Source organism: Panthera uncia, chromosome E3 (assembly GCF_023721935.1).
Source record: "Panthera uncia isolate 11264 chromosome E3, Puncia_PCG_1.0, whole genome shotgun sequence".
In the NCBI taxonomy this organism is placed as follows: domain Eukaryota; kingdom Metazoa; phylum Chordata; class Mammalia; order Carnivora; family Felidae; genus Panthera; species Panthera uncia.
In genome coordinates, this window is record NC_064815.1 from 27,526,860 (window position 1) to 27,540,800 (window position 13,941).

The window sequence follows — 13,941 nt, forward strand, 5'->3', positions numbered from 1 at the left end:
TCCACACCCGAAAAACAAATAACCCAGTGAAGAAATGGGCAGAAAACATGAATAGACACTTCTCTAAAGAAGACATCCGGATGGCCAACAGGCACATGAAAAGATGCTCAATGTCACTCCTCATCAGGGAAATACAAATCAAAACCACACTCAGATATCACCTCACGCCAGTCAGAGTGGCCAAAATGAACAAATCAGGAGACGGTAGATGCTGGAGAAGATGTGGAGAAACGGAAACCCTCTTGCACTGTTGGGGGGAATGCAAATTGGTGCAGCCGCTCTGGATAACAGTGTGGAGGTTCCTCAGAAAATTAAAAATAGACCTACCCTATGACCCAGCAATAGCACTGCTAGGAATTTACCCAAGGGATACAGGAGTACTGATGCACAGGGGCCCTTGTACCCCAATGTTTATAGCAGCACTCTCAACAATAGCCAAATTGTGGAAAGAGCCTAAATGTCCATCAACTGATGAATGGATAAAGAAATTGTGGTTTATATACACAATGGAATACTACGTGGCAACGAGAAAGAATGAAATATGGCCCTTTGTAGCAACGTGGATGGAACTGGAGAGTGTGATGTTAAGTGAAATAAGCCATACAGAGAAAGACAGATACCATATGTTTTCACTCTTATGTGGGTCCTGAGAAACTTAACAGAAACCCATGGGGGAGGGGAAGGAAAAAAAAAAGAGGTTAGAGTGGGAGAGAGCCAAAGCATAAGAGACTCAAAACCTGAGAACAAACTGAGGGTTGATGGGGGGTGGGAGGGAGGGGAGGGTGGGTGATGGGTATTGAGGAGGGCACCTTTTGGGATGAGCACTGGGTGTTGTATGGAAACCAATCTGACAATAAATTTCATATATTGAAAAAAAAAAAGAAAAAAATAAAGATTTATTCACCAAAAAATAAAAATAAATAAATAAATAAAACATTGCTCAAGTTCTGGGTATTATGCTAAGCAAAATTAGTCACAGAAAGGCAAATATCATATGACTTCATTCATATGTGGAATTTAAGATACAAAACAGATTAACATAAGGGAAGGGAAGCAAAAATAATATAAAAACAGGGAAGGGGACAAAACATGAGAGATTCTTAAATATAGAGAACAAACTGAGAATTCCTGGAGGGGTTGTGGGTGGGGGGATGGGCTAAATGGGTAAGGGGCATTAAGGAAGACACTTGTTGGGATAAGCACTGGGGGGGCATGTACATAAAGGGTAAATCACTGGAGTCTACTCCTGAAATCATTGCACTATATGGTAACTAACTTGGATGTAAATTTTAAAATAAATAAATAATAAAAAATAAAATAGCGCAAAAAAACCACATTGCTCAAGTTCAAAGGTCTGTGCATAATCATATCACACTAACTGCACTGACTCTAGATGGCCCTTATGTTTGAGTGTTAATAACCCATAGACGTGGCACTCAGAGCCGAAGGAAACTTAAAAGTCACAGATGAATCCAAATAGAGATGACCAACAGAACAAATTAAGGACAAAGGAGCCTATACACACACACACACACACACACACACACACACACACACACACACGTGTATGGGTGTTCACGCACACACATCCTTTCTGTATCTCTTAGTTTAAAAAAAAACAGTAAAACATTCTTTATGCAGAAAGTTCTCTGTCTGACCTGTGTTTCTTTACAAGGCTTGAAGGAGAAGTTCTGCAGGACTCTGACAAGGGCAAGTTTCATGTTCATAATCGCGAACCTCATGCCAATGCAGTTTCGGGGTCCAGTTCCAAAAGGCAGGTATATATAAGGATTTATACTATCCTTGTTCTTCTTGTTGAACCTGGTTCCACAAATCAAGTTGGAAACAAGTTAGTGAAACATAAAAACCACAAGAGCGACATGTGTGGGGTTCTCAACCAGGACTACACAGGACACTCTTGGGGACTGGTCACTGAAATCCTGCCATGCTTATTCTGCGGTGACAACTGTAAGCTACAGATTCTCTGCATTCCCATTACCCTGTGGGAGTGGTCAGTCTTATTGAGGAGATGAGATGAATGTTGTTAAAAGGAAGGGTTATCTTAAACACTAGAATTACAGTCAGGGTGGGGAGATGTTCACACTCTGAAAGGCAAGCAGGAAATGAGCCTGACTGAAGAAAAGGTAGATTCCTACCTCCATTGACTTACTGTGGTCAAATGCTCAAGAAGGAAGCAGAAGAAATGTCTCCCGTGATTTACATTGTGATTTTTCTCTTCTCTTCCCTCCCCTCCCCACTAGGATCCCCCCCAGCCACTTCGACAGAACAGCCTGTCAGAAGATTTACATGAGCACACGCTGCTGCTCACTATAATCACACTGACAGAGAGTGTAATCACTGAATTCTTCTCTGTCTGTTACATGAGGCTTCCTATTAAGGAAAAATATAGATTTGCGGAAAGTGATAATGACATCATCAGTAGATATTTTTTAAAAGTGTTCAAAATGTGGACAAAATATTTGGGGCTCAGTCAGTTAACCGTTCAACTCTTGATTTTGGCTCAAGTTATCATCTCAGGGTTCATGAGTTCGAGCCCCACATCAGGTTTTCTGCTGACCGTGCAGACTTGCTTGGGATTCTCTCTTTCTCTCCCTATGCCCCCTTCCTTCTCTCTTTCTCAAAAATAAACAAGCATTTTTTAAAAAATGGACAACGTTCTGGAATGAGGTGGTGTGTCTTAAAGAGATATGGGCATAAGATGAGGAATTGTTATGGCCTGTGGATGGAGCAGCTGATACAGGTTAGTGGTGTTGGACAGTTGATGGGCACACATAAATGCATTAAGAGTATTTCATAGACATGCATCTACAAAATATGCTTGTGCGTGTGTCAAAAATTCTCCATAATAGACATTTTTAATATGTGGACTTGGTGCTGCCTGGCATAGTCCTTGACACACAGAGGTAAGTACTTCCTCTCATTGCTGAATGAATCACAGAGAAGAACCAGGAGTCTCTGTTTTCTGTTTCAGAAAATACAGCACTGGGGACTTCTGAGCTTGTGGGAACCACCAGGTCTCTTGGTCCAGAAAACAGACAACTTGGTCGATTCTGACTTCTTTCAGCAAGTAGTATGTATAGACACAATGCTAGCACTAGAACACCATGCAACAAGACAAGGACCCTGCCATCAGGGAGCTTAGAGTCAGAGCTAAAAGTCTAGATCCCTACAAATGTACTCCAAATTTTTTCTCACCAATACAATAAACAGGAAAGCAGCAGCTCTTTACAGAATTCAAGCTGTGCCCAAAGTCAGACTCTGCTCTGGATTCCCAGAGAGAAAGTTCAGGACCCTTCAAGAAGAATGTCTCAGATGGCTATAGAGCAGATGACTTTGCTTTGGACTAACCCCAGATACCAAGAGAGGTGGGAGCTGGCACAGGACTGCAGCCAGAGAAATCACAGGATTTGTGTACGCCCCCATCCTCATGAGGTTGCTCCTCTTGCCAGGGATGAGGACTCTCAGCTCCACAGACTCTCCTTTCCCAGTAGGGCTAGTGGAAATGGTGGCCAAGGTTTATAAACATGGAATGTAAGGATGTGGGGAGTAAATTTATAGAGCTAGAGAGGACAGAAAAACTTAAAGAAAAAAGAGTCCCATTTTCTTAAATAAGATATTGGTTAAATAAATTATGATACATGCATATAATCATAAACCCAAATCACATAGAATTTACTGATTATAGTTTACTGTTACATTAAGTAGTCAAAAAGTATAATGCCATTCTAACTTTAAGTAATCTATATATGCATGGAAAATGTCCACAAAGATGTAACATATAATTATTAATAATCTTGACATATTGTACTGATGATAACATTAAGTTTCTTTTTCTCTCAACTACAATCTGTAAAATTTTGACAACAATAATCATTTTATAGTTAGAAAAATACTTCTAAATATAAAAAGATATAGAAATAAACAACTGAACAATCAGATATTTGTTATCTATACAAAGAAATATCAGAATATCTTCCTATATGAGGGTGGGATCTCTTTTTCAGGGTTCCCCATACCTTTCAGGACAGAATTCCTCAGGCTCTGGCCAGAGATCCAGGTCCCGGTGAAGAGTAAAGGTTGGCACCATCACTACTGCCCCTTTGGGAATGAACACACCACTGATTTCCACATCTCTCTTACAGACCCTCTCAAGTCTACCAACGATTGGATATAATCTGAGAGCTTCATTCAACACCATGTCAAGATACTCCATCTGTACAAGGGCATCATAAGTGGGAGGTGCCTAGAAGGAAAGAAACAGATTTTGATAAATTGAGATTTGGAATCAACATTCAACTCAGTCTATGCAATACTACTGAACTGTTAGGAATCCCTAAGAAACATGTATTTTGGTAAAGACTATTTATGAGCATTTCAATGTCTACCATGTCCTTTGACCTGCTCAATGGCCCCTGATATGTATACAACAGTAATGACTAGGGGAGAACATTGGGACATTCCCCTAAACAGGACTTGTTCCTAAACAGGAAATCCTTCCCATAGCTATGTGTGTTTTTTTTCCTCATGTGAACAAAGGTGACTGATATATGATGACCCTTACTCTTAAGTGAAAAATGTTGAAGTCACTGTTTCTTTCAAAATAAGGTGACACATCTGTACCAAGGAAGGAGAACATGCAACATAAAAAAATACCCTAGCCACATAAACTTTTCTACTGGAAATATCCTGCTTCCTAGTTCTTCAAATATATATACAATATGTGGAGAGAGACACTATATTATATAAAAACCATAAATAATTTGGGGAGACACCAGTTCCTTTCAACCCAAAATGGCAAGAGGTAGGTAGGATTGGTTGCTACCAATTGTTGACAAACAACTTCAGTTGTAGGGGCCATTGTAAAGGGGATAAGAACCCTACTCTCAGCCCCATTCTCTGCCACTATAAGGGTCTTCTAGTTGTCCCTTCAGGATTTCACTATTCACCAAGTAAGCCACTCCAGCCCCAGAGGCCAGGTCTCTTCATAAACAGGGAATTCCAGTTTGGGAAGAGATCTGAGACAGCATGGGCAATATGTACCTATCTCTTGGTGTTATATTTAAGAGCCAACATTGGAGAGATTTAGAGTTCAATCAGGACCCAGGCACCCTGGCTCCTAGCCTGGCTTCTTTAATACTAGTGATAGTGTAAGAAAGTTATATTGTCTCTCCATAGCTAAGTTTCCTGCCTTGTGGCATGGAGATAATTTGAGATGACACTTCTTAGGGCATGTAGTAGAGACACTCACTACTTATCCAATATCCGTGTAGACCCCCATATTTCCCAGCCTATGTGAACCTATGGGAAACAACTTGCAAATGGACTGTGAACTGAGGAGATGTATGTCAGTTCAGGGCCAAACATTTGAAAAGCAGGTATACAACTCTAGTTCTTGTTCCACAGCCAACATGAAGTTCCAACTAATACAGGTATTAAAAGTGGAGCCTCGATGCCCTGTATTCCCAAGTACCTATATGGAGCAGAGACTCACTCCCATCCTCTACTAAGACCTATGTTGGATATGGGAATGTGAGTTAGAAGTGAACCTTTGCTATGAAAACCCACTAGATCAGAGGGCTAATCTGTTACTGAGGCATATCCAAGCCCATCCTTATTCCCTTTGCAGGTATGACCCGCTCACCTTATCGGGGAAAGTCGCATCAATCTCCTCCTGCAGTTTCTGCTGGACATCAGGGTGAGTGGCCAATTCATACACAAGGAAGGAAAGAGAAGTGCTTGTGGTCTCATAGCCAGCAAAAATAAACATAATAGATTGGGCCACAAGCTCTAGATCAGACAGAGCTAAAAGGAGAGGAAATGCATTTTAGCTACACCAGGCAAATGTAAAACATCATAGTAGATTATGAGAAATCCATCTGAAACTCTCAAATCCCTCAGGAGTAAAATATAAAAGCAATTTGGAATCAAACTCTGAAGGGTTTCCACTCTAATGCCTATCTTCCAGAGCCAGAAAGACCCATAAGTTATCTTGATCTGTTTATTCCCAAGGTATATACTATTCTTAGCCTTCTGTTTCTGGTTATGCCACCCTCCCCACCACCACAGGTGGGTAGTTTCATAAGATGACATTTCTGTCTAATGTACACAGTGCTATCAGTTTGTTCACTGGAGAATCATAAAAGTACTTCAGCCATAAGTAACATGAGATAGCACTGTTCCCCATGAAAATTTAAATTCTTCCAGCTAAAATACAGCGTAAATTTTTTTGGGAGAGTTTGCAATGCTAAGGCTAGTCAGGAAAATTAAATGATCTTTCATCTTAACATACTAGTGAAGACTTAAGAGAACAATGTTGGGGTACAGATAAACTTGCTACTCAAAGTGTGGTCCATGGACCAGCAGCAGTTGCAACATCTGGGAGCTTATTATAAATATAGAATCTCAAACCTCACCCTAGAACTGTCAGATCAACATATAAGCTTCACAAGACGTGGGGAGTTTTGCACACAACCTAGTTTGAGAAGCCTGGATTACAACTTTGAGAGGTCTCAGCTAATAGAAGACCTGGGGTACATTCTTCAAGCGGATGATCTCAGATATATACAGAAACTACAACACAGACAAAAAGCTAGAAGGGTAGTGTCTAATGCTAGCCTAATCAACCACATTAAAACAGCAAGAGAAACAATGATCGATAGAAGGACAATGGCTAGCATGAAATATAAACAGAATCCAGTAAGTGGAATTAGCAATGCTTATTCACTCATGGCCTGATTGTAACCTTCCTGAGAAAATGGTCCCACTCTGAATATATGTTGGCCTCCCTTTTTATTTTCTCCTGGCAGAAACTCAGCATGGTCAGGCTTTAATTTCTTTGATCAGCACTGTGTTAAGACCATTAGATACTTAGAGCACTGAATTTAACATGGTACCTGCCACAAATAGATAACTCACAACTAAGAGCAATACAAAACGAGTATAAGAAAGGTCTACAGAGTTCTGATTTCCCAGTCATACTTTCTATGATGCTACTGTGGATAAATTCAACTATCAAATTCTTCCCCTCAATTACCATGAACCCCATGATAATCAAAGTTTAGAGTTGTGCTTTCAAATACAGTAGCTACTTGCCAGATGTGACTATTTATACTTAAATCTTAATTAACTAAATACAATATAAAATTCAGTTCTTCAGTGACTCTAGCCACATGTCAAGTTCTCAATAACCACATGTGTATAGTAGTTCTGTACTGAACTGGGAATATATAGAATATTTCCTTCATCACAGAAAGCAGTAGGACTAGATAGATAGACAGACATAATAGAGTAGGTATATATATATATATATATATATATATATATATGTATATATATATATATATATATATACACACACACATATATATACATATATATATACACATACATATACATATATGTGTATATACATATACATATATGTATATATACACATATATATATATATACATATATATACACACACACACACACACATATATATATTAGATAGATGATAGATGGTAGATATAGATATAGGATATATTTTTTTTGTGGTATGATGGAATAAACCATCCTTTTTCTCCAAAATCTATGGCTAAATATTCAAGAATTTTGTGAGATTTTTGTCAAACCAGAGATAGCTTGAAATTAAACACAATGGGAATATTTCTGTCATAGAAACAACTACAAATCAAGACTCCTTTTTTCTTTCAGATATATAGAACATAATTACATCAATGGTTATGGATAGATATAGACATACTTACATTTAACACTCCTGTATAAATATATTTCATGTTCTTATCTTGGTCTTCTGAGAGAAAATAGAAGCAAAGAAACCCTAGTAGCAATGAACACTCCTAGATCCCAGATTTGTATTTCTAAATACCATTTCTCACTAATAGGAAACAGATTCATGGAGAAATGGCTGATTCCAACACTCATCAGGGGAAACAAAAGATAAACCTGGAATGTCTCACACCAGAATGCAAGGAAATTCTCAGAAAATGATATGGGAAAAGGATACAGAATACTGTAAAGGTGAATAGACATCATTATACATTTGTTAAAACCTATAGAATGGACAACACCAAGAGTGAACTGTAATGTAAGCCAAGGATTTGGGGTGGCAATAATGTGTCATTGTAGGGACATTGATTGTAATAAATACATACACACAATAAATAATATATACACACACACCACATTGTGAGGGATTTTGATAATGTGGGATGCTGTCTGTAGGTAGAGCACAGGAATATGGGAAATCTCTGTGTTTTTCACTCAATTTTAGTGAACCTAAAACTGCTATAAAAAATAAACTCTATTGAGAGCCTTAAAAAGAAGAAAGAATAAAAATAATACACAGAAGCCCACTTGAAAGGCCTTCCAGATGACAAATGTGAGAGAATTGAGGATCTAAATAAAAATGATGTAAGAGATTTAGTTATATATGAGATCATACTGACATATATAAATAAATTAATTCATGAGAGATTAATAGCTTCCTAACAATGGAACATTAACTCATAAATATAGAAGAAAGGATGTATTTAGAAATTCACCATCCTGAAACCATCATGGTATTAACGGTTTCAGTCAAATGCCATCCATGGACAAGATAGGTAATAAGTTAAACTTTGAAAAAAAAAAACCCACAGTATTTACACAGTTGCAAAGGCGTCCTGCACCAGTTATTTATTAATTATGAAGGGAAAAATAAAACTTTACAAGTATATTATGCCAGTGAACACAACTTTAACCAGGTGTCCCAAGTGAAGGTCACCAACAATGGGGCCATGTGCCTCCTGGTGTGATGAAGCCTTGATGTGAATTTCCAGACAGAGGTTCTGATTCAGTGGGTCTGGAGTAAGCCACAGGATTCACATTGGAAACAAGCTCCCCTGTGGCAGACAACTGACTGCTTAGTCTATCATTGCCAACAGGCTCTGAACAAACCTGAGGCTGTGGGCTTCTGAAAACAGTGCTTCTGCTCCGTTTCTATCTAAACATGTGTTGCTCTTCAATTTGCAGAATTCCACTTGCTAAAAACCTTCCTGCACATCTCAGAACCACCCCTGCCTCTGAGTCTCCCATCACTGGTTCTCTGAAACTCTCCTTGCTTACCTTTATGGGTGTCTGTTTCTTTGGAATTCTGGGAGTTAATCATCAGCTGGAGCAAATCCACTTGGTTCTGGAAGCAGAAAGAGAAGTTTCAATGACAAAAAGTCACTTGTGAAGTCAGAATTAAGTCAGGGGTTCAGGACTTAACTTCTTTCCTGAGAATATGGCCCCTTTATGCACAAAGGTCTCACTAGTTTTGTCAGAGTCATCACTAAACAAAAACATCCAGGTACAAACTTGGAGAACAGGATGCTTCCCTGACAGGAATCCAGCTACTGTGTCTCACTGCTTTTCTGCCTTCAGCTTTTCTGGCTTTTGACTACAGCTTCTTGGCCAAAGAATTGCCTGCTCCCTCTCTTGCCATGCCTGCTTGCTCAAGAGAAAGTCCATAATTCCAGTCCTTTTTAACTCTGGCCTTAATTCTTAATGAATGGTCACAAAGATCAATCCCCTGGCCCCTGCAGTATCAATGAGAAGCTGTGTGTCAGCATCTTTCAGTGCTCCACCCTCTCAGAACTCTGCACAATCTTCAGTGACATCCTGGGGTACCCAGCCCTGTCTCCCTGTGCAGCACACATTCTTTTCTGGCCACCAGACCTCATGAGGCAAAACTGGCTTAGGCATCTTGCAGCCTTAGTGCCCAGAGAAGACTCCTGCCCACTCCAGACAATGGCAAGCTCAAGTTTAACACAGACTATACTCCACGAAGTGCCTAAAAGGACATTCCACTAGAGAATGTGTAAAACAAGAGGCTTAGAATTGAAGGCATTCTTTGCCAATGTAAGATCTAGAAAAATTACAATACAGAAAATTATTTTTACACAGCAATTTTTATGCTTCAACAATTTATTGAAGCGAAGTGGTAGTTTTTCTCTCACCAAATTTTGCGCAGTGACATACTAGTTGCCATGGTCATTATTAAATTTTAAACATTCTTTCTCTGACTCATTTTCTTATCTCCTTCCTTAACTTCCACCTTTTTAATTCTAAAATGTCAGAACTCTCCTGCTCTAAACCCTACAGTGCTCTAACTACCATAAAAACATACATAGAAGTACACACATGAGATGTACACAACTCAATAAAAGATCAAAAGTGAACATCCACATGTAACCACCACTGGATTTACCTTTTGTTTATCTTTGAGGCGACTTTCCTTCATCCTTTTTACAGATTTTGTGAAAAAATCAGTAACTTTTTTTGGAAACAGCCAGATATTTAATAGTTCAAAAACTGGGGTAAGGAATGGGAAGAGTACTGTAAGGAAAAAGAACAATGGAAAGCACAGTGAAAATGCAAAATTTACCTGGAGCAATTATAATTTGCTCTTCTAATCAGAGGAGTAAAAGACACCAGGAGTCATTGAAACCAGGAGTCATTCCCTTATGGCCTTTATTGGAAATTTCAAACCAATGGCTGAGCCAGGGCAAGTCACACATGAGGACCACCACTACAGCAGTGAGATCAGTGTCTACTTCCACAGGTTTGGAGTGACCAAAGCAACAGAATTACATCCCTGGATATCTTAGCTTTTATTTTTAGACTAGAACCTCTTTGTATAAACCAGACCATAATATGCTACTTTAATTAATCATGATGTACCTGCCTCCTTAGTGCAGTAGGCAGCGCGTCAGTCTCATAATTAATCATGATGTTTAAGAAACTGTTGTCAGGATGCAAATAATACACAGTATGCCCTTCAACCACAATGAAATAAAATTAGAAATTGAGAACATAAACAACATTGGGAAACCCACAAATAAAATATGTGGAAATTAAACATTACACTCTTATATAACCAATGGTTCAAAGAAGAAATCAAAAAGGCAATTAAGAATTACTTGGAGGGGGTGCCTGGGTGGCTCAGTAGTTTAAGTGTTGGCTTCAGTTCAGGTCATGATATCATAGTTAATGAGTTCGAACCAGCATCAGGCTCTGTGCTGACAGCTCAGAGCCTGGAACCTGCTTTGGATTCTGTGTCTCCCTCTGTCTCTGCCCCTCCCCCACTTGCATTCTGTCTCTATGTCTCTCAAAAATAAATAAATAAACATTAATTTTTTTAATTAAAAAAAAAGGATTACTTGGAGACTGATAAATATAAAGACATGAAATACCAACTCTTGGATATAGCAAAAGCAGTGACCAGGAAGAAATGTATCACTATAAATGTCTACATTAAAAAGAACCAAGATCTAGAAGATGGCATAACAGCATGGAAGGTGTTTTTTGCATCTTGTGTCCATAAAATACAGCCAGACAACACTAAACCATCCTGCAAACCTAGAAAACTGATTTGAGGATTAACACAACAATCTGCACAACCTGAACCACAGAACTCAGCAGATATGCAGCATGGAGAGGTGAACTGGGGGAGAGAGAAGTCACAGAGGACACGGAGCTGTTTTGAGAGGACAGAGACAGAGGGAGAGTATGGGAAAAGCACTCCCCCTCCAAAAGCAGCAGGAGAGTTAGTGGAAAAGTGGAAACAGCCACAGGGACTGAACTAAAAGGGAGAAAGAAGAAGGGAGAGGGTTTAAATTCCATTAAGACTCTATCAACAGGGAGACTGCAGAGTCTGAAACTCCACAGCTTGACACCTGGAAGTGCTCTGGTAGGAAGGGCGAATCCCCAGGAGCAGAGTGAAGACCAGGGGTCCTTGGGACACATTGGGAGAGGCGGTTCACTGCTGGGAGGACATTTGGTAGAGGTTGTGTGGCCACCCCACGGGCAAACATCACAGCAGACTGGGAGAACAACCACATTTGCTGGTACTAGAACAAGGAAGTTAAGGGGGAAGCCTGGTGCCAGATATGTATTGTGATTTTCCATAATCCCTGAAATGCTGCTTCTACACAATCATGTTAACTTCTTCTGGAGAGGGCTGGCACCCAGCTGCAGTCTCCGGGCATTGGCAGCAGCATGGGCCCGTGAATGTTCCTGGGTGTGGCCGGACCCGGCCATTGCTCAGTGAGACCTTTGTGCAGAGGGTCAGAACAGGTCAAAGCTGCAGTCCCTCAGAAGCGAGGGGTTGGGAAAAAGAGCTGCATTTGGGATAAAACTCAGGAGGAAGGTGCTGCCTGGCAACCTGAGGGCTTGGTCTTGGACAGTATAACAGCAGGGAGTGGACAGGAGCCAGAGACAAAGGATGGGTGTGTAATTGCTGATCAAGGAAACAGAGTTCCGATACCAGAGACTGGGTAGCTGGGTGATGCCTTTTTCCCCACCTCCTGTGCATGCACATACACACCTACATGCGCCACAAATATCCACCCCAATAAGCTAAGCAGCACCATCTAGTGGAGAACAGAGACATTATACTAAGCCCCATCCACTGGGCCAACCTCACTCTTCAGGAACACTACGTCTCTCTGCCTACTTAGTTTACAGATTATAAAGTGCTTCATAGTTTGACTTCAATGGGAAAACCATGTAATTTCAATCGTATTTCAGTCTGTTCGCTGTTCTATCCATTCAATTTTCCTTTTTTTTCTTTTTCATTTCTTTTCTTTTCCTTGAATACAAAAAGAGAAAAAATTTATTTTTATTTTCAATTTTTCCTAAAAATACTTTTCTTTAATTTTTTCTATTTTTTTTACTTTTTTGTAAATTTTTCAAATTCTATTTTACCTACATCATTTCATTTTATTCTATTTTAGTGTATTCATTTTTTCAAATTTTCAAAACTTTTCCTTTTTTTTCTTTTTCCTTTTATATCTGATCAAGCTCCTTTCGAACCCAGAACAAAACACACGTAAAATCTAGCATTCTTTATTTGGTATTTTTGTGTTTGTTGTTTTAATTTTTTAATTTTAATTTTCTTTACCTTATTGATTCCTTCTCTTCCTTCAAAATGAAAAAATGAAGGAATTCACCCCAAAACAAGGGCAGGAATAAATGACAGCCAGGGACTTAATAACACAGATACAAGCAAGATGTCTGAACCAGAATTTAGAATCATGATAATAAGAATAAGAGCTGGGGTCAAAAATAGATTAGAATCCCTTTCTGAGGACATAAAAGAAGTAAAAGCTAGTCAGGATGAAATACAAAATGCTATAACTGAGCTGCAATTTTGAATGGATGCCACAGCAGCAAGGATGGATGAGGCAGAGCAGCGAATAAGCGATATAGAAGACAAACTTATGGACAATAATGAAGCAGAAAAAAAGAGGAAAACTAAGGCAAAAGAGCATGTTTTAAGAATTAGAGAAATCAGTGACCCATTAAAAAGGAACAACATCAGAATCATAGGGGTCCCAGAAGATGAAGAGAGAGAAAAAGGGGTAGAAGGATTATGTGAGCAAATCATAGCAGAAAACTTTCCTAACCTGGGGAAAGACACAAACATCAAAATCCAGGAAGCACAGAGGACTCCCTTAAATTCAAGAAAAACCGACCATCAACAAGGCATATCATAGTCAAATTCATAAAATACTCAGTCAAGGAAAGAATCATGAAAGCAGCAGGGGAAAAAAAGTCCCTAACCTACAAGGGAAGAAAGATCAGGTTTGCAGCAGACCTAACCACAGAAACTCGGCAGGCCAGAAAGGAGTGGCAGGATATATTCAATGTGCTAAATCATAAAAATATGCAGCCAATAATTCTCTCTCCAGCAAGGCTGTCATTCAAAATATAAGGAGAGATTAAAAGGTTCCCAGACAAACAAAACTTAAGGGAGTTTGTGACCACTAACCCAGCCCTGCAAGAAATTTTAAGGGGGACTCTCAGAGGGGAGAAAAGATGAAAAAAATAAAAAAAATGTATATATATATATAAAATACCAAAATACAAAATTTATATATATATATATATATA

At 39.2% G+C, this 13,941-nt stretch overlaps 1 protein-coding gene across 3 annotated transcripts in view; it reads right to left on the reverse strand.

The window, feature by feature from the left end:
* Positions 1 to 13,941, reverse strand: part of LOC125928549 (cytochrome P450 3A12) — a 134,677-nt gene that overhangs the window by 2,075 nt on the left and 118,661 nt on the right. For all 3 annotated transcript variants that reach the window (XM_049639274.1, XM_049639273.1, XM_049639277.1), the window contains exons 8-12: positions 10,256 to 10,383; positions 9,130 to 9,196; positions 5,663 to 5,823; positions 4,038 to 4,264; positions 1,659 to 1,821 (exon numbers count right to left, since the gene is read on the reverse strand). In XM_049639274.1, coding sequence (XP_049495231.1) covers positions 1,659 to 1,821; positions 4,038 to 4,264; positions 5,663 to 5,823; positions 9,130 to 9,196; positions 10,256 to 10,383 — 746 coding nt within the window. The remainder of the gene's footprint in view (positions 1 to 1,658; positions 1,822 to 4,037; positions 4,265 to 5,662; positions 5,824 to 9,129; positions 9,197 to 10,255; positions 10,384 to 13,941) is intronic.